The sequence below is a fragment of the Mobula hypostoma genome, chromosome 26 (genome assembly GCF_963921235.1).
Source record: "Mobula hypostoma chromosome 26, sMobHyp1.1, whole genome shotgun sequence".
Taxonomy (NCBI): Eukaryota; Metazoa; Chordata; class Chondrichthyes; order Myliobatiformes; family Myliobatidae; genus Mobula; species Mobula hypostoma.
The window spans coordinates 9931124-9958190 of NC_086122.1; the positions used below are offsets into that span (position 1 = coordinate 9931124).

At 42.7% G+C, this 27067-nt stretch overlaps 1 protein-coding gene across 1 annotated transcript in view; it reads right to left on the reverse strand.

The window, feature by feature from the left end:
* Positions 1–46: 46 nt before the first annotated feature.
* Positions 47–27067, reverse strand: part of LOC134338053 (glycoprotein endo-alpha-1,2-mannosidase-like protein) — a 71042-nt gene continuing 44021 nt past the window's right edge. The window contains exons 3-4 of the mRNA XM_063033579.1: positions 11227–11303; positions 47–9225 (exon numbers count right to left, since the gene is read on the reverse strand). Of these exons, the coding sequence (XP_062889649.1) occupies positions 8589–9225; positions 11227–11303 (714 nt within the window). The 3' untranslated portion in view covers positions 47–8588. The remainder of the gene's footprint in view (positions 9226–11226; positions 11304–27067) is intronic.

Genomic DNA, 27067 nt, shown 5'->3' on the forward strand with positions numbered 1-27067 from the left:
CATTGACTTGGCTCTAATGCAGGTAGATCAGTCTGTCTCAGTTTTGTCACTGCGGAGATTAATTACTAATCTTTAGCTGCACTGTTTAAGTTTGCGAGATTTGCAAACTCAACTTCTACTATTACAGAAACGACAACATTGAAATGTTTCCCATTTGATGTCAGTGACAGAAATTGAACATTTATTTAGTTGTTCTACAGTATGTGTAAATAGAAACACTTCTCATTTCACCATATAATTTTCATAAAGCTGGAATAAATTTGGTGAAGTGTTTGCAGGTAAAAGCCCCATAAAGACTAGTTTAAAATGATACCATATAACACAGGAGCAGTTTTGCCAATTGAGTCTGCTCTGCCATTCGATCACAGCAGATTTATTCCCCTCTCAACCCATTTTCCTGCATTTTTCCTGTAACCTTTGATGTTCTTACTAATTAAGAACCTATTAACCTCTGCTTTAACTATACCCAATGACTCGGCCTCCAGAGCTGTCTGGCAGTGAATTCCACAGATTCACTACCTCCTGGCATAAAGAAGTTCCTCTTCACCTCTATTCTAAAGGGATATTCTTTCATTTGGGGTTATGCCCTGTAGCAGAATTATCTTCAGCTCAATGTGAAAAAGACTAAGGAGCTGGTGGTAGACCTGAGGAGAGCTAAGGTACCGGTGACCCCTGTTTCCATCCAGGGGGTCAGTGTGGACATGATGGAGGATTACAAATACCTGGGGATACGAATTGACAATAAACTGGACTCGTCAAAGCACACTGTCTACAAGAAGGGTCAGAGCTGTCTCTATTTCCTGAGGAGACTGAGGTCCTTTAACATCTGCCGGATGATGCTGAGGATGTTCTACGAGTCTGTGGGGGCCAGTGCTATCATGTTTGTTGTTGTGTGCTGGGGCAGCAAGCTGAGGGTAGCAGACACCAACAGAATCAACAAACTCATTCGTAAGGCCAGTGATGTTTTGGGGATGGAACTGGACTCTCTGATGGCGGTGTCTGAAAAGAGGATGCTGTCTAAGTTGCATGCCATCTTGGACATTGTCTCCATCCACCACAATGTACTGGATGGGCACAGGAGTACATTCAGCCAGAGACTCATTCCACCGAGATGCAACGCAGAGCGTCATAGGAAGTCATTCCTGCCTGTGGCCATCAAACTTTACAACTCCTCCCTTGGAGGGTCAGACACCCTGAGCCAATAGGCTGGTCCTGGATTTATTTCATAATTTACTGGCATAATTTACATATTACTATTTAACTATTTATGGTGCAACTGTAACGAAAACCAATTTCCCCGGGGATCAATGAAGTATGACTATGACTACTAATCCTAGAGTCTCCTGTTGGCAACACCCTTTCATCTCCACTCTAGATAGGCCTTCCAGTGTTCAGTACCTTTTAATGAGATTGTCATTCATTCTTCTAAACTCATGAGAATTGGCCCAGCCAAAACTATCAAATGCTCCTCATATGTTAACTTTTTCTATTCCCTTTCATTCAATACATACAACTAATATATTTTAACTGATGAGCTGGCCTCTTGAAGAGCAAGAGAAAATCTGCAGATGCTGGAAATCCAAGCAACACACACACAAAGCTGAAGGAACTCAGCAGGTCAGGCAGCATCTATGGAAAAGAGTACAGTTGACGTTTCAGGCTGAGACCCTACCGGACTCTTGGGGTCCTGTTGGGGATCCCATGTTCTGATAGATCATTCCGACTGGTCTAAAAATATTAGGCCCTTTAAAAGTTGGCTTCATGTGACCAAGTGAACAAATTTTATGTAATAATATAATGTGAGACTGAGAAGAAGATAGCTTGGAGTGGGGACGTATGTGGAGGACTCTTCCTGTTTATGGGGTGTGGTAGTTCCTGAAGGGTAGAAAGGAGAGTGTCTTCCATTTTGTATTTTATTCATGACGGGACAGTAGTGACCCGGTCTTGTATGTTTTTCTCCTCCTCCCTGTCTTGCCTTTCTCTCTATTGCTTCTCTTACACTCTTGTGTCTTTCATGCCTTTTCTTTCTCACCCTCCCCTTCTTTTTGCCTCTTTCCTCTTGTTTTTCCCATTTTTTTCCTTTTTTTTCCCATACTTTTCCTTTTTCCCCCTGAATATCAGCACCCACACGCTCAGTTTGTTATATTTACCAATGTGAAACGGTTACACTTAATTTGCTCAGATTGCTTTAGTGACAGGTTTCAACTTAGTTTACATTGATCTTCAGTTCAACATGACCGTGCTTCATAGATTACATATAATTTAAAATTAAAGGAAGGTGCAGCCATTCTGAAAATAATTCATGCAATATTGCAGCAGTAAGAGTTCTAAATATAGACTGCTTACTAAAGACACACACTGTATGATTTAATTTTTAAAACATAGTAATGAAAGCATTTTGTGTACTTACAGAAAAAAAGGATGTCTTCTCTTTGTCATGCATTCTCTAATCCATAAGTGCAGGCATTTATTAATTAACGTATGTGACTCTTGCTTAAGTTTTGTATTTTCAAAATACTTTGCCACTGATGACTTTATCATTTATTAGTTAAATGTAAACATAAAATAGGAGCACAAATTGATTACTTATCCCCTCAAACCTGCCCTATCATTCAGTAAATCTAATCTGCCTCAGGACATGTCTCCTCTTCTGTCCCATTGTCCTCAGTTCACTTCCTTTCAAAATCTATCTACTTTCTCCTTAAGTATCCTCAATGATCTAACCTTAGGGTGGGAAATTCCAGAGATTCACCACCATCTGTAACATATTCTGAAGCAACCCAGTCTTAAATGACTACCTTCCTAATTTTATAAAAATGAGATTCTCTTACTAGAGAAAACCATTGGCATTTATCTTGTATATGTTTCAGTAAGATTGCATTCTTCTAAACTACTAGGAATACAGGTTGTTGTGAATTGTAGAATAATATTTTGCAGGATATCTTAATGCAATACTGGCTATAGTTGGTCTCATTAATTGTGGATGAAATGAGTCTCAGTTTCTATTGATAGAAGTTCTGGTGAGCATGATTTTCTCTTCCTAATTCACATTCATGTTTAATTTTCATTCAGCCATACATGAATACAGTGAAACGAAACAGCGTTACAATGGGCCCAAGGTGTAAAACACAGTACCAACAATTGTACACAACACAACGCACATACAAGATAGCAGTAAACATACAGTCACACACAAAAAAAGTCCAAGTCCCTGAGACTATGAATGTTGCAGCAGTCTGCAGTCGAACACAATACAGCTATTCTTCGGTGAAGCATATACTGTAGGGCAGCACCATTGCCTGCCTGGACATTCTGGATGGCTGCAAACAAGTGATACTGTGGCTTGAGGCCCAGTCCTCACTACGACTGAGGCCACCCTGCTCCCCCCACCGTCTGTCTACCCAATAAACCAGTGACTTGCAGCATTCCATATTACCAATGTCCACCAGGGTCTTTCGTTCACAAGAAAAACAACCAAGGCAATCACTCTCTGTTAGACCGCACACCCCCACCTCTGTAGCAGACAGCATGGTTTGCACGAAGTCCAGCTTCCTCAGTTTCCCTGCCAACAAGCAACTCACTGAAGGGGTAGACCTGCAGTTAAGTTCTTAATGTCTAGTGATCATAAAAAAATGTTTTAAAAAAGACATTAACACCTTTGGGTGGCCCCGTGGAAGCTGCTCTGTCTCAATGTGCAACTTAACTGGAATTTTTGGATGCTGTTAACCATGTATGCTTTATTTTAAATTTAAAACAAATTAAGTTAGGTTTAGTCTTTTAAAAATTGCAACAATTAATTCTAGAAGATGGCTGCAATAGTAGATAGTTTTCAAACCTGATTTCTCAGATCTAAAGGATGCTCAAGTTCTCCAAGGGAATCACTGCAGAAAATGTTTGGATTTAGCATACACACAGATGTATGCAATCATTTGCTTTGCAAGGCTCTATCTACAACAGTTCTACAGTACACAATCTGACCACTTACCATTGACAATCGTGGTGTTGTCAAGTCTTGCTTTGGAAGAGAACCAGTAGCACTTTTTCCAGTGTGGGGATGAGTAACGTGAAGTTTAACTGGAGACTGGTGCCTTGGTCACAGCAGAGGTTTATTTGTTGCTTGCACACTCAACAGTGTCGTTCTAATTAGTCTTTTTGCAAAACCACCCATTCCTTCTAAGTTACTGTCTCAGTTATTTCTGCTGGTGTCTATTTTCCATGGAGTAACAACAGTTGGTATTAAGGACGACAAAAAAAAGTCATTACTTTGGGCGCCATTGTACGCTAGGGGTTAGTGAAACACTATTACAGCTTGGGGCGTTGGAGCCTGGAGTCCAATTCTGATGCCATCGGTACGCCTACCCCAGGGAATATGCAAGTTTTCTTTGGGTGCCTTGGGTTCCTTACACAGTCTAATGATTAGTAGGTTAATTGTAAATTGTCCTGTGATTAGGTTCCGGTTAAATCAGGAGTTGTTGGAGATCGCCGGGCGGTATGGTTTGAAGGGCTGGAGGGGCCTATTCCACTCCTCTTCTAAGTTAAATAAACTGCTACAGTGTTAGCTTTGTATCTGTGGCAAAAGTAATGATTCCTCCTTGTCCTCTTTAATATGACTGCTACCATTCTTAACCGACACCATGCATTGAGGAAGCAATTACACTCCCCCACGTGGGACTCTGCAGCCCAGGAGGGAATCATTGCTGGCCTCACAACTTACTCTGTTCCCAACTCCACAAAATGACACTTTGGCATATCACGTTTAATTCTAAAGCAAAATCACAAATTGCTGAAGAATTCAGCTGGTCAAGTAGCATCTGTGAAAAGGGAAACTGATTAATATATTTCAGCTGTTGGTCCTTCCTCAGAATTGGCTGATTTCTTGCAGCAGCTCTGTTTTTATTTGTTTCCATATTTAGACCCAATGTTAGATCTACAGTATACATCAACATCTGCCCAGAGAGTACCTGCTTCCATAACTTGTTTTTATCTCTTTATCCCTTTTTCAAGATAATTATTCCAAGGCACTGCCAGCCTTGTTTGTTTTATCATTCTTGAATTTGAGGTTTGCTGAAACACTGCTGCTAAGCTGAAAAGCACTCTTCTGTGCTTCCTGTCCTACATTATTCCTAGTTAAATAATGCCTCATTTTAGGATTATCATCTTTACTCACAAATCTCCCAATCTCTCCTCTCTGTAATCTGCTCTACCCTTGTGGCACATTTAGACGCCTGCACTGTTCTAATCATATATGTTATTCCACTATTGGCAGCTTGCCTTGGCTACTACCAAGGCCATTCAGCCCATTCCTCTCAGTCTAGATTTTTCCTTTATGACACTATTTAAAACCTAATCGTTCTAACAAGCTTTTGGTCATTTCTGCTAAATATTAAGTTTTCATCGATGACTTTCTGAAGCAGCTTCAGATATTTTACTTTGTTAAAAGTGCTACAAACACTGTTGCTAAATCCTAAAGTATATTTTTGCAAGACATCTTTACTAAATATATTTTTCAAATCTTTTCCCACTCTTCTTCAAAGGGCATACAGGAGCAAAAAATACCAGTTAGTTGAGTGGTGTTGCATCAGTACCCTAGCACTCAGCATCAGCAAGGCCAAAGAACTGATTGTGGACTTTAGAAAGTAGGGCAAGGGAACACAAACCAATCCTTAGAGGGAGCAGAAGTTGAGAGAGTGAGCAATTTCACATTGCTGGGTGTCAATATCTCTGAGGACATAACCTGGTCGCAACATATTGATGCAGCTATAAAGGCAAGACAGTGGCTACATTTCATTAGGAGTTTAAGGAGATTTGGTTTGTCAACCAAAGCAGTCAAATTTCTGCAAATGTACTGTGGAGAGCATTCTGACTGGCCGCATCACCGTCTGGTATGGGGGAGGGGCGATCTACTGCATTAGATCAAAGTTGCAGAAACTTGTAAAATTAGTCAGCTGGATCATGGTTACTAGCCTCTAGTATCCAAGACATCTTCAAGGAGTGGTGCCTTAGGAAGGCTGCGTTCTTCATTAAGGTTCCCCACCAGCCAGGACGTCCTCTTCACACTGTTACCATTGGGAAGGAGGAATAGAAGCCTGACGGCACACACTCAGGGATTCAGGAACAGCTTCTTCCCCTCTGCCATTTAATTTCTAAACGGACATTGAACCCATGAACACTACCTCATTACTTCTTTCTGCACTGCGTATATTAATAGACAATATTTAATAGACAAATACTTAATGTAACTCAGTTTTTTCCTCTATTTATTTATCATGTATTTCATTGTACTGTTGCAATAAAGTTAACAAGTTTCACGACGTATGCCGCTGATATTAAACCTGATTTCTGATTCAGATCTTTCAGATGTAACCCCTGCTTTAAAGACTTTTGCAGTTTCCAGCCTGGGTCGGTGAACACATGGAACGGCAGGCCCTGGGTCTGAGAGCAAAGAACAGCCCTTGGATAATTTAGGCGCTGGGCCAAATTGGAAAGGTCAGGGTGTTGGGGCTGGAAGCAAGGACTGGTTCGGCTTGCCGTTCCGTGAGATTAATTCATTTCTGTGCTGAACTGAGACTGGCCTGCATCTAGTGAGGTCCTGGATCAGCTACAGTGATGCCTGACTTCGTGTCTGTTGACTCACTTTTGTGAACTTCAGTTCTGAATGCTACTTGCTTGCCTTTAATGCTTGCACAATTTGTTTTTCTTTATCCCTGCACATTGGATGTTTGATAGTCTTATTTTTAAAAAGGGGGGTTCTATGGTGTTTCTTTGTTTCGCAGCTGCCTGTAAGAAAAAGAATCTCAAGGTTGTATAAAGTGTATGTACTTTGCTAATAAATGTACTTTGCACTTTGGTGTCCTCTAAGAGGCATTGCTATTGCTAGGCAACTATTCTTGCCACATTTATCAACTTCATTGAAAATGAGACACATACTCACACAATATTATTTACATTTGCACTGTCCTGTAAACAAGGATGTAACTACACACATTGATTAAAAATCACAGTCCTATTTTACTGACAAATGCATTGTAAAGTTACATTTTACAAGCACACGATACGAATCATGAGATCACCCTCCCCACCCCTTCAGTGGAGTTGATTATTCATTTATTATTCAAAACTCGGATGCAATTGTCCAAATCTGAATCCTCAATGACCCACCTACTAGTGGCCAACTTTCCTGGACAACAGCAACAATGATTCTGAGATCGTAAACAGCAAGATTGTGGCTGTGATTATTTACTTGTGGCTAAATATTTTGCTTGTAAATATTATCTCACACATCTCTATCTAGTTGTAAGTAACTTCAACAATGCTCAATTATTTTGTTTTCTCTTCAGTTAACCTTTAGGTTAGGACCTTCCAACACTGAGCACCTGAGGTTGGCTCAAGAACAGTCTAACTGCATAAGCTACAATTTGTTTTGCATTTACTACTTCCTTGTCTCTTAACCAGTATTCAAGCTCTTCATTGTTTTCTGGATGCTTTAGTTTGGAAAGCTGTTTCAAAATTTTCAGTAACAGCCAGTTTTTTTTTCTCTTTTTTATTTCTTGCCCTTTCCACTCCTCCTATCATACAGAGTGAGTGGTGAATTATGAGATTACTTATAGATTACACTATAAGCGCAATTAAGACAGCAAAGCGATATAAAATTAGTCCTGATGAAGAGACTCGGCCCAACACTTAATTCCACTCCATAGAGGCTGCCTCCTCTAGCATGTTACGTGTGTAGTTCAGTCTAAAACTGACAGCTGTTGCCACCTGGCACTTCAGGATTTCATCTTTGAACCGGCTACAAAAATTAGTTATGTGTTGAATGCAGCTTTGCTTAATTGCTGCCAAAATGAAGCAGTAATGAAGTGTGTTAGCACTGAGTGAAGAACTGCTCTTCAGAATGAAGGCTGGCATTCAAACATCTCATTCTTCGTTCCGACTGTTGTATTCTTTGGTCAGTGCAGTTTGCAATAATTCTAAGCAATGACAGAAAGTTCTCGTCCATTTTGTTTGCCTACTTGGCCTGAATTTTAAACAAATCTTGGACTTTTATATTTATTAAAACCTCAGATTGATACTGATTATAGAAATGTAGGGTAACCATTTACTATAGGACATGTACTGCCTCAGCATCTGCAACACTGTACAGCACCACTAATGGGGGAGTGCCCCTCATTTCACCTGACAACCTAAAACAGAATTGATTCATTTCTATTAATTTACAATAGAAAATATTTGCAGCAGTTGTGTGGACACCTAGGAGAAAAAATATTGCATTTTTTTTTGCAGAAGAGGGGAAGATGGGAATGGTCAGAGAAGAGAGAACTTGACTAACGTCTGACCAGATGAGTGGGCTCCAGGGTATTCAGAAATAGTATTCACTCAATCCAGAATCCTTGTCTGGACATGAATATGCTGCTAAATGGTCTCCATGGATGTGCTTGTTTGTCTCTGTAACACAAACTTCCAGCACTAAAACATAGACACTGGGTACATGGGGCTGCTAAAGGCATATTCTGTAAACTCCATTAATTGCAAAAAGCTTGTAGTAAATTTATTTTAAAAAAAACAAAAGCCAAAGTGCAGTTGCAAGTGCCTTACATCAGCCATTGTTCTTTCTCTTTGCAGAAGTGTTCGGCCCACTTTTGGGTCAACTCCAAATACAGGTTCGGCTCATGCGGCTGGTAGTCCAAGTAGGTATACTGTGCAGTCTTCTTTGGCACTGCCTTCTCTATCTGTGTGCCCTCATGCCACTCATTGAAGGAAGTGATGGAGATGATCTCTGGCCTCACTGTAAGAGCTGCTTGAAGGGCAGTTTCATAGTATTTTCCACTTACCCGGTTCCTTGTGTTGTGATTATTCCACGGGCGTATCCGAGTGTCTATGTATCCAGGCCCCACACTTGGAATGAACATCAGGTTGTTGCTGTCACAGAAATTCTTGATGGTCTTCCAGTTTTGATGGGATGATCCAAATGAGAATCCATTGGATGCAAAATATGTGTATAATCCATCAAATCCTGCTTCCAGGATGTCCTGTTTGTGCTTTTCATCCACTAACAGCCCAATGAAGATGCCATCGTACTGTGTATTGCGAATACTTGAGGATCCTGCTGGGGTGAGGAGATTGGCCCAGGCAGCTGGGAGCGTCAGATAGGAGTCATAGATGTAAAACATAGGTAGTAGTCTGCCAGTGCCAGTCTTGTATTTGTAAAAGGCTGAATGGGACCCATATCTGCAAAAGTAATTTGTTACAAGAGAAAACATTTTAAGCAAGGTGATAACAGAGTTAAAAATGCTGCTCAAATCAAATTCTTTGTGAACCCAGCTGGTACAGGTTATAGCATAGCCCAACTGGGGCCTTGTGTGTCCAAGCCAGTGAACAAGACTGCATTAGGAATTGCTAGAATGGCTGCTGAAAGCAGTTAAAGGGTTTGGCCTGTTGTTGGCAAATATCTATCTTATGTATTACAATCTATCCATGGCCCAGTTTTTTTTTCATATTCCAAGCTGCCTTGGAAGTCAAACAATGGATCAGAATGTCTAACCCACTGACTAGTAATCAAAAGAGTTGGGAGTTGCTTGCCACATGCCAGTGACCAGATGGTGAGCCTAGGACCTTCCAACCAGTTGCTCACTGCGTTTCTGGGAGTGTAATTTTCTTGTCTTTGTATCAGTAGTTGACCTCTGCCCACAACGATCTGGACTTCACAAAGGTATCTTCATACACTTTTGAATACTGAGTACTGGAAGACTTCAGACTCAATGAGGCTACTGGAAATAACAGAATCTCTGGCTCATTCTTGAACTGAGTGGGATTGTGGTAAATGGAGGACCCACACTCCTTGGTCAGGTATGAACATCATGACTTATGAGTTTATGTTTACATGTGGACAAGGTTACACAAACGCAAAATGTTTTATAAGAAAATTCTGTTTATGATACACATGTATAATTTACCTAAATTATACAAAAGAGTAAGATTAAGCATTTTGAACTGCATTTGAATATTGCACATAAAAGCCACAGGTTGGTGGCTACCTAGACAGAATATGAGGTGTTTGTTCCTCCACCCTGAGAGAGTCCTCATCATGGCAGAAGAGGAGGCTGTGGACTGACAAGTCGGAATGGGAATGGGGATAGCAATTAAAATGGTTGGCCATCGGGAAATTTTGCTTTTTGCGGATGGAGTGGAGGTGTTCGACCAAGAGATGCATCGGAAGTACTGGATACAGTCGACGACCCCAACAGATTCACAGGTGAAGTGCTGCCTCACCTGGACGGACTGTTTGAGGCCCTGAATGGAGGTGATGGGGGAAGTGAATGGGCAAGTGTAGCATTTCAGTTGCTTACAGTGATACATTTCAGGAAGGAGATTACTGGGGATCGATGAATGTACATACCAGGAAGGAGATTACTGCTAAATACTGAAAATGCACCTTCTAAGGATTCTAAGAATATAAAAAATTCTTAGTGAATTTTACTTTTCAGGGCTCATGTTAACCGGGCACACAGACTGCAACTACTGATCTAGGGCAACAAACAATCTGCTGGGAAGTCTGCCCTGATGCAGGTTTTCGACCCAAAATTACTTCACACTCTCCCCCCCCCCACCCCACCCTTTGATGCTGCTCCACTGAGTTCCTCCAGCAGGTGGTTTGTTGCTCTCGTGTCAACTGTTACCTTGCTCATCTTTGAAGAACTGTAGGTGGGCAAATATTTTGTTATTCACTACTTACCAGAAGACTCATTATCAGCTCCCATATTGAGCAGTAAACATAATGTTGAAATATAGTTTCTGCAATTTGCCCTGCACTCTGAAATCCATCCATTATACCTTGCATGGGATTTTTTAGATTTTACATACCTGTATGTATTTTTTGTTGTAAGCCCTACGTTGTTTATGAAATCCTGAACACTATGCAGCAGCTCCCTTTTAAAGATACAATTCCACTAACTGAAGTGTTAGGAGTACCAGAAATAGACAAAAAAGGGCCATTTTGTTCCCAATCTGTTCTGGAAAATGTGTCCATTACAATCTGAGCTGGCATACCACACAGAACGTTACCACTTTCTCTTACCATGCATTTGGGAAATTTTGAGTTTTAGGTAAAGTTTCAATTTTGACTTAAATTAGCTCCTCATCATCTTGCTCAACCAGTGCAATTCCTGAGCTTGTGTTTACTGTGCCTGTGGAGCATGGAATCACCGGGATTTATTCAATGCAAGCACTTACTTGTCCATAATGTACTTGATGTTCTCATACAATGATCGCTCGTTGCGTCCTATGTACGGCAAGATATGAAATGCCACCTGAGAAAAATAACGTGGAATTAAAATGATGGAAAGATGAAAGGCTAGTAGATTAATTCAGTTTCAGTTTGATTTATTTATTACATGTACATCGACACAGTGAGATCTGTCTTCACAACCAACATAAGAATGTGTCACCATAGCATGTTATACAATATCACCATAAATATACAGGAAATAATCCATTGGACACGTGACTGCCATTTATATTTGTATTTCAGTGGAATTTGGATGTAGATGTGAGCTCAGTCTCCATTTCCTATCTATTTTTGATTCGAAAGTTAATAATTTAAGGTGGATTTACCTTTCGCCTGGAATTGCTTACTGCAGAGCAAAATGTGCTATGGTTGTCAGCTGGACGGACCACCAGGTTTCGTTGAAACTCCTACTTCCTGCATCAGAGTTGACTGCGCTCTTGACTGCGTTTTACCAGTTTCCTGCATTTCATTTCTCACCCCTTCCTCTTCCCTCCAGGACTACACAAGAGCTCTCCTTTAACACCTCCAGTACAGCTGTGATTGGGGAGTTAAGACTATGTAAATGGAGACAGCCACCTTTACATGTGGGAAATTGGGGATGGGCACCAACAAAACACAAAATCAGGCAGCAGAATTTTGGTTAAGTGGTGGTTGGCATCCGCCTGGCTCCATCATCATCACAAGCCTGGGCCGAACACATGGAGATCCTGAGATGCCCAGTCATCAAGACCCCCCTCTCGGCCTCACCAGTGTAGTCCAAGGGTTTATGAAGCAATACGTCTGGCACCGGCTTGGCTGCAGGAGCTGCTGGAAGGATGTTTAATGATGTCTAGCTGCCTTAGGGGCTCCACGCTGGATTTGCTGTCTGGGTTTACTTCTGTAGCCTTCATCTCTCTTGAGGCTGCCCACGAGACAGTGGGGCTATTTACCCATCGCTGGGTAAGTACCTTTAAATAATAAATTGGCAGAGGGCAATGAGATAAGGGAATGTGAGATGAGGATGGCAAGTTCAGGGATGGCGACCAGTAAAAGGGAGAAATTAGCAGGCACAAAGAAATGGAGCTCCCACCTTTACTGGGTGAATTGGAGGAGGCCTCTAACAAATATTGTTTCAAAAATGCTCTACATTAATAATATATTTGTCTAGTACCTTCTCTCCTGCAGCAGACTGGTCCTTTATCCTGTTATAATGTTAACCTTTGGGAGCAGGAGTGGGCCATTTAGCCTACTAAACCCAGCCTGTTCAGTAACATTGTGGCTTTTGCCTGGCCCAACACCATTTCACGTAAGCACATTAACAAAAATGCTTCATCTCAGATTTGAAATACAAGAAACATTTGGGTCAAGTCAGGTCATGATGCTGCCAACACTAGATGTATCCTTCACTCGTACCCTTTAGCTTGAATTGCTACTGAATCTCAGAAAACTGTCCAGCTTCAGGTTGTGTGTGCCTGCAGCAAGGCAGAAGCTACACACACAAAATGCTGGAGGAACTCAGCAGATTAGTCAGCATCTATAGAAATGAATAAACAGTTGATGATTTGGGTCGAGACCCTTCTTCAGGACTGGAAAGGAAGGTGGAGGAGAAACCAATTTCCCCGGGGATCAATAAAGTATGACTATGACTATGACTAAACACCTCATATTCCGTCTGGGTACCCACCAACCAGATGGCATGAATATTGATTTCTTCGTCCGGAAAACAAATTCTGTTCCCCTTCTTTCATTCTCCACTCTGACCTTCTCACCTGCCTATTTCTCGCCCCAGGTCCTCTCCTCCTTCCCTTTCTCCCATTGTCCAATCTTCTCTCCTATCAGATTCTTTCTTCTCCTGCCCTTGACCTTTCCCGCCCACCCAGCTTCACATATCACCTTCCAGCCAGCCTCTTTCACCTCCCTCTTATTCTGGCTTCTTCCCTCTTCCTTCTCAGTCCTGAAGAAGGGCTTCAGACTGAAACGGTGACTGTCTATTCATTTCCATAGATGTTGCTTGACCTGCTACGTTCCTCCTGAACTTTATGTGTGTTGTCTTGGATTTCCAGCATCTGCAGACTTTCCTGTGTTTATGATGCACCAAGTTTGGTATCTTATCTATCCCAGAGACTGATAGCATAGTGACAGACAATATTTACTGGAATCAAACCTAACGAAGAATCAGGTTTATTATCACTGGCATGTGTCATATAATATATTGTACTGTGGCAGAAGTACAGTGTAATACATAAAAAAAATTACCATGAGTTATGATAAGAAACTTATACAAAAAATAACTACTGCAAAAAGTGAGGAAGTGTTCATGATCCATTCAGAATTATGATGATGGTAGAGGGGGAAAAAGCTGTCCCTAAAACATAGCGTGTGTGTCTCCAGGCTCCAGTACCGCCTCCCTGATGGTAGCAATGAGAAGAGGGCATGTCCTGGATGGTTGGGGGGGGGGGTGGTCCTTAAGGATGGATGCCACCCTCTTGTGATACTGCCTTTTGAAAATGCCCTCAGTGGGGGAGAGGGTCGTGCCTCATGATTTGGTTGGCTGAGTTAACAGCCCGATGCTGAAGATGTACAGACCGATGAAAATGGCACACAGTAACTGATAAACCAGTTTATCAAGCCGACCGCATGCTAATGCTTCCTCACATTACTGGTCGGTTCCTGTCACAACCAGGCCCAGCTCCCCCTTCTACTCCAAACATCCCTGAGGTCAGGTAAAGGAAAAAAATTCTGCGAACCAATAATGAAAAGAGTAAAATCCTTCACTGTCCCAAATCCATTACAGGAGATCGTGGATCAAGTGAAGAGTAAAAATGGGTTCTGGGAATTAGAGGTAATTTTGACCATTTTGTTCCATCATCCAAGTAACTATTAGTGTGGCACATGGCCAAGTGGTTAAGGCAATCATCTAGTTATCTCAAGGTTGCTAGTTCGAGTCTCAGCTATGGTAGCATGTTTGTGTCCTTGAGCAAGGCACTTAATCACACATTGCTCTAGTGTCTGTGTGAGGAGTGGCGCCCCACACAGACTTCCAATCTGCACCTTGTAAAGCATGAAAATGCCCACACAGGCCTCTCATGGTCTGAGTTGACCTTCCCTCTCTCCCTCCAAGTAACTATTGCCAGTTTGTATTCTGGTAGTTGCTCATTCTTTGCAGCCCCTGTAGTATCGGACACGACACAATTACCAGAGTAAAAAAAAAGTTCAAAGTTCAATTATCAAAGATGTATTCTACATACATCCTTGAAATTCATCTCCTTACAGGCAGCCACAAAACAATGAAACCCAATAGAACACATTAAAAAAAGTCTGTCAAACACTCAATGTGTAAAAACAAATCGTGCAAACAATGAAAGTAAGCAACTAACATTCAGAACTGAAGAGCGTGAAAGTGAGCCCACAGCCACAAAGCCAGGCATCACTACAGCTGATCCAGGAGCCCATTCGTTGCAGGCCACAGCCTCAGTTCGGCGCAGAGACGAGTAAACCATGGGGAGCAGGGAGCCGAACACTGACCCTATCCTCCGACTCCGACAGCCTGATATATTCAATCTGGCCCAAAACTTAACCGTTCAAATCTTAGATCGTTCCACGGTCTTGGTCCTGGGCCTTGCTGCTTCGATATGCTCTTGGGCTCAGGCTCCACGGCCTTGATTCGGCCTGTACCTGACCTTTGCAATCTGACCTGGCACTTAAGTTGGCTGAACAACAGATCGTTCCTCGCTCCCGGGCCCAAGCCCTGAGGCCAGACTCTGCCTTGCCTTGGCTCTCTTTGCTGCAGTACTGCCGCTTCGAATTACCCCCAGATCTGCTCTAGCGATGGCCAAATATTGGCTAATATCTGGTCTTGGGCCCCGGGCCTGCCGCCTTGATTCAGCCCGTACCTGCCAAGGCGCAATCATCTTGTGCCCTTGAGACTTCAGTTCACACCGCACAAATGTCAGGGCTTACAGGCGGTTCACAAGCTCAGCTCCAAAAGGGAAGTCACAGACGATTGTTTGCAGTGATCGTTTACCAGAAAAAGTGAGAGTAGTAAAGTAGTTAGCAGTTGTGTTTGCTGCCAGCAAGTCGTCGCTGTGCTTCACCAGAGCCATCTTAAACTACAAACAGATAAAATGACCACGAGTAACCGAGGAAAAGGAAAATTCCCAGAACCGACTCTCTCATTTACAAATCTATCTACATCATGAGTCAATCAACCAGTTCCCCTCCACCGCCACTCTCCTCCATCTGATGGAACTTGTGCTCACTCTAAATAATTTCTCCTTTGGGTCCAACCACTTCCTTCAGACAAAAGGTGCATCTATGGGCGCTCGCCTGGGTTCCAGCTATGCCTGCCTGTCTGTCGGCTCCATGGAATGGTCTACGTTCCAAGCCTGCACCGGTGAACATCCTGCGTACGCTACATTGGCACTGCTTCCTGCACCTACGCTGGACTTGTCAACTTTATCCACTTTGTCTCCAACTTACACCCTGCTCTCAAATTTACCTGGTCCATTTCTGACACTCCCCTCCCCTTTCTTGACTTCACTGTCTCTATCTCTGATGTCTATTATAGACTCCCACAGATACCTGGAGTATACCTCTTCCCACCCTGGTACTTGTAAAAACACCATCCCTTTCTCTCAATTCCTCTGTCTCCGCCGTGTCTACTCTTAAGATGAGGTTTTTCACTGTAGAAAGAAAGAGATGTCCTCCTCCTTCAAAGAAAGGGGCTTCCCTTCCTCCACCATCAACGCTACCCTCAACCGCATCTCTTCCATTTCACGCCAGTCTGCTCTTACTCCATCCTCCTGCTACCCTACCAAAGATAGAGTTCCTCTTGTCCTCATCTACCACCCCACCAGTCTCCACGTCCAGCACATAATTCTCTCTGACTGGATCCCACCACCAAACACATCTTTCCCTCCCTCCCACTTTCTGCTTTCTGCAGGGATTGCCCCCTACACAACTCCCTTGTCCATTCGTCCCTCTCCACTGACCTCCTTCCTGGCACTTATCCTTGTAAGCAGAACGCTGCCTCTGCTACTGTGTGGTAACCGGAATCTCCGGAGCAGAAGGCCCTGAAATCCTCAGCTTTGCTTGTTTCAGCAGCCGGGGCGAGGTCGAAGGTGCTCGGCAGAGGATGGTGCTTGGGAGTCTGTATCGGAGAGGCTGCTCGGAAGCTCGAAGTTTTCGGACGGATGGACTCAGTGTCGGCTGTGGTCGGCTGCTTCCAAGGCATCGGCAAGTTGACGGTGCCTGGAGGTTTATGGCAGGGAGTTTCTCCCTTTTGCCGCCTGCTATCGGGGACTCGGCAGTTGATCCACTCCGGGACTTTTGAGACTTTATTTATCATGCCCATGGTTTGTTTTTCATCAATTTATGGTATTGCTTTGCACTGCTGTAACTATATGTTATAATTACGTGGTTCTGTCAGTGATAGTCTTTGGTTTGTCCTGTTTTCTGTGATATCACTCCGGAGAAACACTGTATCATTTCTTAATGTGTGTATGCATTTCTAAATGACAATAAAAGACTGAGTGTCCTCATAATCTAACTAAGTGCTTCAATTGCCCCTACACCTCCTCCCTCACTACCATTCAGTACCCTAAACAGTCCTTCCAGGTGAGGTGACACTTCACTTGTGAGTCTGTTGGGGTCATATACTGTATCCGGTGTCTCTGGTATGGCCTCCTGTAAATTGAGAGATCGCTTCGCCGAGGATCTATGCTCCATCCACCAGAAAAAGCAGGATCTCCCAGTGGCCACCCATTTTAATTCCTCTTCCCATTCCCATTTCAATATGTCTATCCATGGCTTCCTCCACTGTCATGATGAGATCACACTTAGGGTGGAGGAACAACACCTTATATTTTGTCTGGTTAGCCTCCAACCTGATGGCATGAACATCAATTTCCTGAACTTCTGGTAATGCTCCACAACCCCCCTCTCCCTCACTATTTCCCATCTCCTTTTCCCTCTCTCACCTTATCTCCTTGCCTGCTGAATGCTTCCCTCTAGTGCTCCTCCCTCCTATTCTTCCGAAAAAACGAAAATTTCAAAAATGTCTTTCTCTGCACTCCCGCTCCGACTCTCAGACTTCCTTCTTCGTGTTCAAGATATCCTGAAGTGGGAGGGTGAGGAGCCAGAGGTCGTGGTACATATAGGTACCAATGACATAGGTAGGAAAAGGGAAGAGGTCCTGAAAGGAGAATATAGGGAGCTAGGAAGGGAGTTGAGAAAAAGGACCGCAAAGGTAGTAATCTCGGGATTACTGCCTGTGCCACGCGACAGTGAGAGTAGGAATGCGATGAGCTGGAGGATAAATGCGTGGCTGAGGGATTGGAGCAGGAGGCAGGGATTCAAGTTTTTGGATCATTGGGACCTCTTTTGGCGCAGGCGTGACCTGTACAAAAAGGACTGGTTATACTTGAATCCTAGGGGGACCAATATCCTGGCAGGGAGATTAGCGAGGGCTACTGAGGTGACTTTAAACTAGAATGGTTGGAGGGTGGGAATCAAATTAAAGAGGCTAGGCGAGAGGAGGTTAGTTCACAACAGGGGGATGGGAACCAGTGCAGAGAGACAGAGGGGTGTAAAGTGAGAGTAGAAGCAAAAAGTAGTAAGGAGAAAAGTAAAAGTGGCAGGCCGACAAATCCAGGGCAAGCATCAAAAAGGGCCACTTTTCAACATAATTGTATAAGGGCTAAGAGAGTTGTAAAAGAGCGCCTGAAGGCTTTGTGTGTCAATGCAAGGAGCATTTGTAACAAGGTGGATGAATTGTAAGAGCAGATTGTTATTAATGATTATGATATAGTTGGGATCACAGAGACATGGCTCCAGGGTGACCAAGGATGGGAGCTCAACGTTCAGGGATATTCAATATTCAGGAGGGATAGACATGAAAGAAAAGGAGGTGGGGTGGCGTTGCTGGTTAAAGATGAGATTAACGCAATAGAAAGGAAGGACATTGCCGGGAAGATGTGGAATCGATATGGGTAGAGCTGCGTAACACTAAGGGGCAGAAAACGCTGGTGGGAGTTGTGTACAGGCCACCTAACAGTAGTAGTGAGGTCGGAGATGGTATTAAACAGGAAAATAGAAATGTGTGCAATAAAGGAACAGCAGTTATAATGGGTGACTTCAATCTACATGTAGATTGGGTGAACCAAATTGGTAAAGGTGCTGAGGAAGAGGATTTCTTGGAATGTATGCGGGATGGTTTTTTGAACCAACATGTCGAGGAACCAACTAGAGAGCAGGCTATTCTAGACTGGGTTTTGAGCAATGAGGAAGGGTTAATTAGCAATCTTGTTCTGAGAAGCCCCTTGGGTAAGAGTGACCATAATATGGTGGAATTCTTCATTAAGATGGAGAGTGACATAGTTAATTCAGAAACAAAGGTTCTGAACTTAAAGAGGGGTAACTTTGAAGGTATGAGACGTGAATTAGCTAAGATAGACTGGCAAATGACACTTAAAGGATTGACAGTGGATATGCAATGGCAAGCATTTAAGGATTGCTTGGATGAACTACAACAATTGTTCATCCCAGTTTGGCAAAAGAATAAATCAAGGATGGTAGTGCACCCGTGGCTGACAAGAGAAATTAGGGATAGTATCAATTCCAAAGAAGAAGCATACAAATTAGCCAGAAAAAGTGGCTCATCTGAGGACTGGGAGAAATTCAGAGTTCAGCAGAGGAGGGCAAAGGGCTTAATTAGGAAGGGGAAAAAAGATTATGAGAGAAAACTGGCAGGGAACATAAAAACTGACTGTAAAAGCTTTTATAGATATGTAGAAAGGAAAAGACTGGTAAAGACAAATGCAGGTCCCCTACAGACAGAAACAGGTGAATTGATTATGGGGAGCAAGGACATGGCAGACCAATTGAATAATTACTTTGGTTCTGTCTTCACTAAGGAGGACATAAATAATCTTCCAGAAATAGTAGGGGACAGAGGGTCCAGTGAGATGGAGGAACTGAGCAAAATACATGTTAGTAGGGAAGTGGTGTTGGGTAAATTGAAGGGATTAAAGGCAGATAAATCCCCAGGGCCAGATGGTCTGCATCCCAGAGTGCTTAAGGAAGTAGCTCAAGAAATAGTGGATGCATTAGTGATAATTTTTCAAAACTCGTTAGATTCTGGACTAGTTCCTGAGGATTGGAGGGTGGCTAATGTAACCCCACTTTTTAAAAAAGGAGGGAGAGAGAAACCGGGGAATTATAGACCGGTTAGCCTAACGTCAGTGGTGGGGAAACTGCTGGAGTCAGTTATCAAAGATGTGATATCAGCACATTTGGAAAGCGGTGAAATCATCGAACAAAGTCAGCATGGATTTGTGAAAGGAAAATCATGTCTGATGAATCTCATAGAATTTTTTGAGGATGTAACTAGTAGAGTGGATAGGGGAGAACCAGTGGATGTGGTATATTTAGATTTTCAAAAGGCTTTTGACAAGGTCCCACACAGGAGATGAGTGTGCAAACTTAAAGCACACGGTATTGGGGGTATGGTATTGATGTGGATAGAGAATTGGTTAGCAGACAGGAAGCAAAGAGTGGGAATAAATGGGACCTTTTCAGAATGGCAGGCAGTGACTAGTGGGGTACCGCAAGGCTCAGTGCTGGGACCCCAGTTGTTTACAATATATATTAATGACTTGGATGAGGGAATTAAATGCAGCATCTCCAAGTTTGCGGATGACACGAAGCTGGGCGGCAGTGTTAGCTGTGAGGAGGATGCTAAGAGGATGCAGGGTGACTTGGATAGGTTGGGTGAGTGGGCAAATTCATGGCAAATGCAATTTAATGTGGATAAATGTGAAGTTATCCCTTTGGTGGCAAAAATAGGAAAACAGATTATTATCTGAATGGTGGCCGATTAGGAAAAGGGGAGGTGCAACGAGACCTGGGTGTCATTATACACCAGTCATTGAAAGTGGGCATGCAGGTACAGCAGGCGGTGAAAAAGGCGAATGGTATGCTGGCATTTATAGCAGAGGATTCGAGTACAGGAGCAGGGAGGTACTACTGCAGTTGTACAAGGCCTTGGTGAGACCACACCTGGAGTATTGTGTGCAGTTTTGGTCCCCTAATCTGAGGAAAGACATCTGTGCCATAGAGGGAGTACAAAGAAGGTTCACCAGATTAATTCCTGGGATGGCAGGACTTTCATATGAAGAAAGACTGGATGAACTGGGCTTGTACTCGTTGGAATTTAGAAGATTGAGGGGGGATCTGATTGAAACGTATAAAATCCTAAAGGGATTGGACAGGCTAGATGCAGGAAGATTGTTTCCGATGTTGGGGAAGTCCAGAACGAGGGGTCACAGTTTGAGGATAAAGGGGAAGCCTTTTAGGACCGAGATTAGGAAAAACTTCTTCACACAGAGAGTGGTGAATCTGTGGAATTCTCTGCCACAGGAAACAGTTGAGGCCAGTTCATTGGCTATATTTAAGAGGGAGTTAGATATGGCCCTTGTGGCTACGGGGATCAGGGGGTATGGAGGGAAAGCTGGTGCAGGGTTCTGAGTTGGACGATCAGCCATGATCATAATAAATGGCGGTGCAGGCTCGAAGGGCCGAATGGCCTACTCCTGCACCTATTTTCTATGTTTCTATGTTTCTTCCATGACCTTGTCTTTTTCACCAATCAACTTCCCAGCTCTTTACTTCATCCCTCCCCCTTCAAGTTTCACCTATCATGTTGTTTCTCTCTCTCTCCTCACCTCACCTTTTAAATTTACTCTCAGCTTTTTTTCTCCAGTCCTGCTGAAAGGTCTCGGCCCGACATGTTGACTGTTTACTCTTTTCCATAATTGCGTCCTGGCCTGCTGAGTTCCTCTAGCATTTTGTGTGTGTTGCTCAAACTGGACATAATTCAGGTTAATGCTAATCTGCTCTATCCACTCTGAAGCTTTGACTTTAAAAGATACAGACTAATTTTGAAACTTTACTAAAGTTTTCCCTAATCACTTGAGCACAGTGGTTAAGTTACTGGACTGGTTGGCCAAGCCCAATATTTTGGTGATGTGTTACAAATCTACCCTGGCAACAAGGGAATTTACATTCGAGTAATTAATTAAATCCAGTTATAAAAGCTTTCTAAATTGCTCATTTAAAATGGTGGTGAAGAGGGATTTCTTCCTTAAGATGGCTGTGATCGTTTGGAATTTGCAGCCCAGAGGATCTGTGGCAAGTTGTGTTTTCCACATTCTGGGTTGAAGTGAAAATATTTGGACTAGATAAGAAAGTGTCATTATGATTGGATCAGCTATGATGTTATTGAGGCCTTTTCCCTTGTTCTTATATGAATATTATGTTAATTTTATGAAGAATGTGTTCCGTTCTGGTCATGTAATTATGGGAAGGGTGTGGAAGCTTGAGAGGGTGCAGAGGAGATCTACCAGGATCTCTGAGTTAGAGAACATGCCTTACGAGGATAGGCTGAATGAGCTAAGGCTTTTCGCTTTGCAGCAAGGGAGGATGAGAGGTGACTTGACAAAGGTGTACAAGATGATAAGAGGCATAGATCAAGTGTATAGATAGAGATTATTTTCCCAGGGGACATAATTTTAGGGTGATTGGAGGAAAGACTAGGGGTACTAGGTGTTTTTTCCAGAGTGGTGAGTGCTTTGAACATCCAGCCATGGGTGGTACTAGAGGCAGCTACATTAGGGACACAGACATCCCACCTCTCCCGGAAGTTTTGGGAGTCTCCGCATATTAATAGTGGCTCCCTGATGCCCGCAAATTATATACAATATCCCGGAAATCTTTTTTTTTGCTAGCTAGAGAACGAGAGCGAGAGAGAGAGAGAGCGAGCGAGAGAGACAGAGCACTTTGGCAGAGTGTTCCAAAAAAAGAAAATATAAAACATACGTCACCCCAGACTACACTAAAGTGTACCCCTGCCTAATAGGGGTCAAAAATAATGACAGTGTTGCTCGCTGCACTGTTTGCAACAGTGACTTTTCTATTGCCCATGGTGGATTAAAATGTAAAAGACATTTTGAGGTGAGTTTAACAGGTGTCATTCGTTCATTAGCATAGCTAACATTATTTAAACTAGCTGGCCAGCTGCTAAGGAGCTACTCTATTGCAGACATCCCACCTCTCCCGGAAGTTCTGGGAGTCTCCCGCAAATTGATCGTGCTACCTCCCTGAAATGAGTTTTTTCAGGGTGGGAGTCTGGGGACATTTAAGAAACTCTTGGACAGGCACATGGGTGATAGAAAGTTGGAGGGTTATGTAGGAGGGAAGGGTTAGATTGATCTTAGATTAGGTTGAAAGGTTAGCACCACATCGTGGGCTGAAGGGCCTGTACTACACTGTAATGTTCCATGTTTTAAAAATGCAAAGGCTTTAGAAATTTATTGAAAAATATTTTTTTTCTCTGAAGAGGGCCACAGAGAATACTCTGTAGCACACACCAGCACTTTACAAGTCTGAACAAACAGACTTGCAATTCTCCCAAGATAATATGACTGTGTAACAGATGTAATTGGACTATAGTAATCAGTAACCCCCAAAAGTTATTCAGATATCATTTCTCAGTCAACCTTGGTCCTCTATCTCTAACTACCTAGACAGTTCCTCTGGTTACTCTTATGATTTCTGGGTCTATCTACATGACTGATAGAACCACTACCATTCTAGTTGATTATTTGTGTGATTTGGCAACCGAAGAACAAACATGTTGTAATCTGGAGTGCTCACATGCTCGTCACTGCATTGTGATGCAAGACACAATCTGATTATGTTGTGCTTCATTAATAGCTGTGGAAACTATAAAACCACTGGATTGTCATAAAGTCTGAACTGGCTCACTGGTATCCTTCAAGGATAACAACCTGTAACCTTTACCCAGTCTGGCCTGTCTGTAACTTCAGGCCCACCAGTGTGATTGACCCATAACCAGTTCAAGGCCCCCGATGCAATATCTGGTAAGGCTCTGAAGACTTGTGCCAACCAACTGGCGGGGGTCCTCAAGGATATTTTCAATCTCCCACTGCTATAGTCGGAAGTTCCTACCTCCTTCAAAAGGGCAACAATAACAGTGCCCATGAGCTGCCTTAATGACTATCATCCAGTTGCACTCACATCCACTGTGATTAAGTGCTTTGAGGGGTTGGTCATGGCTAGAATCAACTCTTGCCTCAGCAAGAACCTGGACGCACTGCGATTCGCCTATCGCCACAATAGGTCTACGACAGACGGAATCTCAATGGCTCTCCACGCGGTCTTGGATCACCTGGATAATACTAATACCTATGTCAGGATGCTGTTTATTGACTATAGTTTAGCATTATGACCTTCATTCCTATAGTCCAGATTGAAAACTACAGAACCTGGGCCTCTGTACCCCCCTCTGCAACTGGATCCTTGACCTGGACCACATTCTGTGTGGATTGGTAATACATCTCAGCCTCGCTGAGAAGTAATACTGGCACACCTCAGGGATGCGTGCTTAGCCCGCTGCTCTACTCTCTCTACACCCATGACTGTGTAGCCAGACACAACTCAAATGCCATCTATAAATTTGCTGATGATAGAACTATTGTTGGCAGAATCTCAAATGGTGGCGAGAGGGAATACAGGAGCGAGATACAGTTGAGCAGCGTCACAGCAACAATCTTGTACTGATAGTAGATTTCAGAAAAGGTAAGACGAGGGAATACAAACCAATCCTCAAAGAGGGATCAGAGTCAGCAATTTCAAGTTCCTGGGTGTAAACCAATGCAGCTATAAAGAAGGTAAGGCAACAGCTATATTTCATTAAGAGATTTGGTATGTCACCTAAAACACTCAAAAATTTCTACAGATTTATTATGGAGAGCATTCTGACTGGCTACATCACTGTCTGGTATGGGGGGGGGGACTACTGCACAGGATTAAAGTAAGCTGCAGAGAGTTGTAAAATTAGTCAGCTCCATCATGGGTACTAGTCTCCATAGTATCCAAGACATCTTCAAGGAGCGATGCCTCAAAAAGGTGGCATCATTATGGACTGCCACCACCCAGGATGTGTCCTCTCTACACTGTTACCATCAGGTAGGAGGTACAGAAGCCTGACGGCAAACACAGTGATTCAGGAACAGCTTCTTCCCCTCTGCCATCCGATTTTTGAATGGACATTAAACCCACGGACACTACCTCACTACGCTTTTATTTCTGATTTTGCACTGCTCGTTTAATTGTTTAAGATAGATATATATAGTATGTAGATAAACAGATATGTATGTATAAACATATATACAGATATATATGTATTGCATTGCACTACTGCCGCAAGGTTAACAGATGTCATGACACATGCCAGTGATATTAAACCTGATTCTGATTTATGGATGGGCAATAAATATCAGCATTTCTAGTGACACCCATGTCATGTGAATCGACAAAACACAGGCTGTTTTATGGTGTACTGGAAGTGCCCTGTTTTTTCCGTATCACACAAGATCAGTATTGGTGATCTATAATCATAATTTACAAATCTATTGTTAAAAATGCATAGAAGACTTGATAGATTTAAATGCATTATTACAAATGGAACATAGCACAGAAACAAGCCCTTTGGCCTATGATGTGCTAAATTAATTAAATTAGTAATTAAATGCCTACCCCAGCATGCAAAGCCAGTTCCAGCAGACTGGGCTGATGAGATCAATTACAACATCCAATGGCAAGAAGATGGTGCTACAACGCCTTGTGGAGAGCAAAGGGTTATGACAAGGCACAGAAGGCATCATGGCTATCCGCTGCAGCTGAGGAAGTCTCCAGTTGTGACAATTTTTCGTACCATTAGACCTAGATTCTTGAGGCCAAGTGAGTGAAACTGCCCCAGTGCAATGGCTTTTTCACCGTAAAACTCCTCCCACATAGGTTACGTCATCATTGGAAATAACGGACAACCAACACAGTAATTAAATGCCCAACTGTACTAATTCTGCTTGCACTCAGTCCATATCCTTCCATCCTCTGCACATTTATATGCCTATCAGAGATCTACTTGCTCTCCTGCAACAAAGGTGGTGCGGCAGAATAGCAGTTAGCATAATACCACTACGGTGTTAGCGACCAAGGTTCGATATTTTTTAAACCACTGACAAAGACATTTGATTAGAATGAGCACGTCAACATTTAAGAACACTTTGGTTTAGATGTATCGATAACTTTGTCCTTGTCATTCTCTAAGCCTGTAGGATCAAGATTTGAAAGCTTCAAAATGATCGGCAACTCACAAGAACATTATGCTTTCACTTTGAGGAGTGGGGTTAAAGGACACTTTGATCAATGAGATAATGACCCTCCTCTCAGCTCCAATAAGTAAGTGCAACATAATCCAAATCTTGTTTCTTTGGGTTAGCGATCACAAACCTGCCCATAAAGTACATCGGGATCAAATTAGATGGAGGAGGAAACAGATCTGACGTGTAGGTAATACAGGTTCTGCTATTGAGGTGGGAAATATTGGAATAAACTTAGAACATTATTGCTTAGAATCGGTGGTCCATTTCAATCTAAGTAGTACAACATCTCCTTAAAATGAGTATAATTTTAAACAGCTTTTTAGATCTTCTGAAATAAATATCTTTAATTTCCCCCCCCAATAATTAGTAGTTATCTGTGCTACAATTTGATATATTTTCCTTGAGGTTGTAGTCCCATCAAAGTCTTATACCATTGTAGGAGGACTGCCCTACTTTTATACATTGTGCCTTGAAGGCCAATATTCTGTTTATTGCAATCTGAGCAGGATGCTGGAGGAACAAAGCAATTCAGTCAGTATCTGTGGAGGGAAAGGGACAGTCCACATTTTGGGTCAAGACCTTTCCCCAGATGGAAGGTTTTGGCCAAAAACTTTGACTGTCATTTGCACTCCAGATGCTGCCTGACCTTCTGAGTTCCTCCACCATCTAGTTTGATGCTCCAGATTCCAGCATCTGCAGTCTACTATGATTCCAGTTGTCTTCTGAATGACTCACAGCAGCTGCATGCTAGCTGTCTGCATTTCTTGTTGGAACATTAAATGGTTAATGTAAATGACACCTTGTGTAGGCAAATGGAAGGAGAATCAAGAAGACGTTGATGGACATGAGAGAGAATTATTTATAAAGGAGGTAAACAGGAGAATACAATGTATGGGATTGCACTGGAAGCTGGTATGGACTGATTACTGAACTCTGCAATGTCAAATCATTTACTTACTCAGCACAATATGATAATGCATTATTTCTACACTCGGGAGTGCTGATTACGTCAGAGGTGAAGCAGTGGGCCCAAATGCATGCTTCCTTATAACATCCCATTGTATTCTACAATCTTAACTAAAAAAAAATTAGAACAAAAAGGTAGATTACAGGAAAGTAGACTAGAATAAGGCTCAATGGGCTGAATGGCCTCCTATACGAGACAAAATGAAATAGCCAGGTCCCTCTATATTTCAATGTTCTGTAGTCCCCTTATCATTTAAACAATATTCCATCCTCATATTCTTCCTACTGAAATCTTTGCCCACTCAATTAACCTGCCTATTTCCCTTTGTGAGCTCCTCACAACTTGCTTTTCCATCTACTTTGTATCATTAGCAAAGCTAGCTTGGTCGCTTTGCTGAGGTTGCAAATAGTTGCGGCCCCGCACTGATTCCCATGGCACCCCTACGCATACTGTTTGCCAATTTGAAAACGGCCATTTACTCCAGCTCCCTGTTTCCTCATCTTTGTCCATGCTAACAATCTGCCCCGATGCCTTGACACTTTATCTTATGTAGCATCCCTTTACATAGAATATCAAAAGCCCTTTGAAAATCTG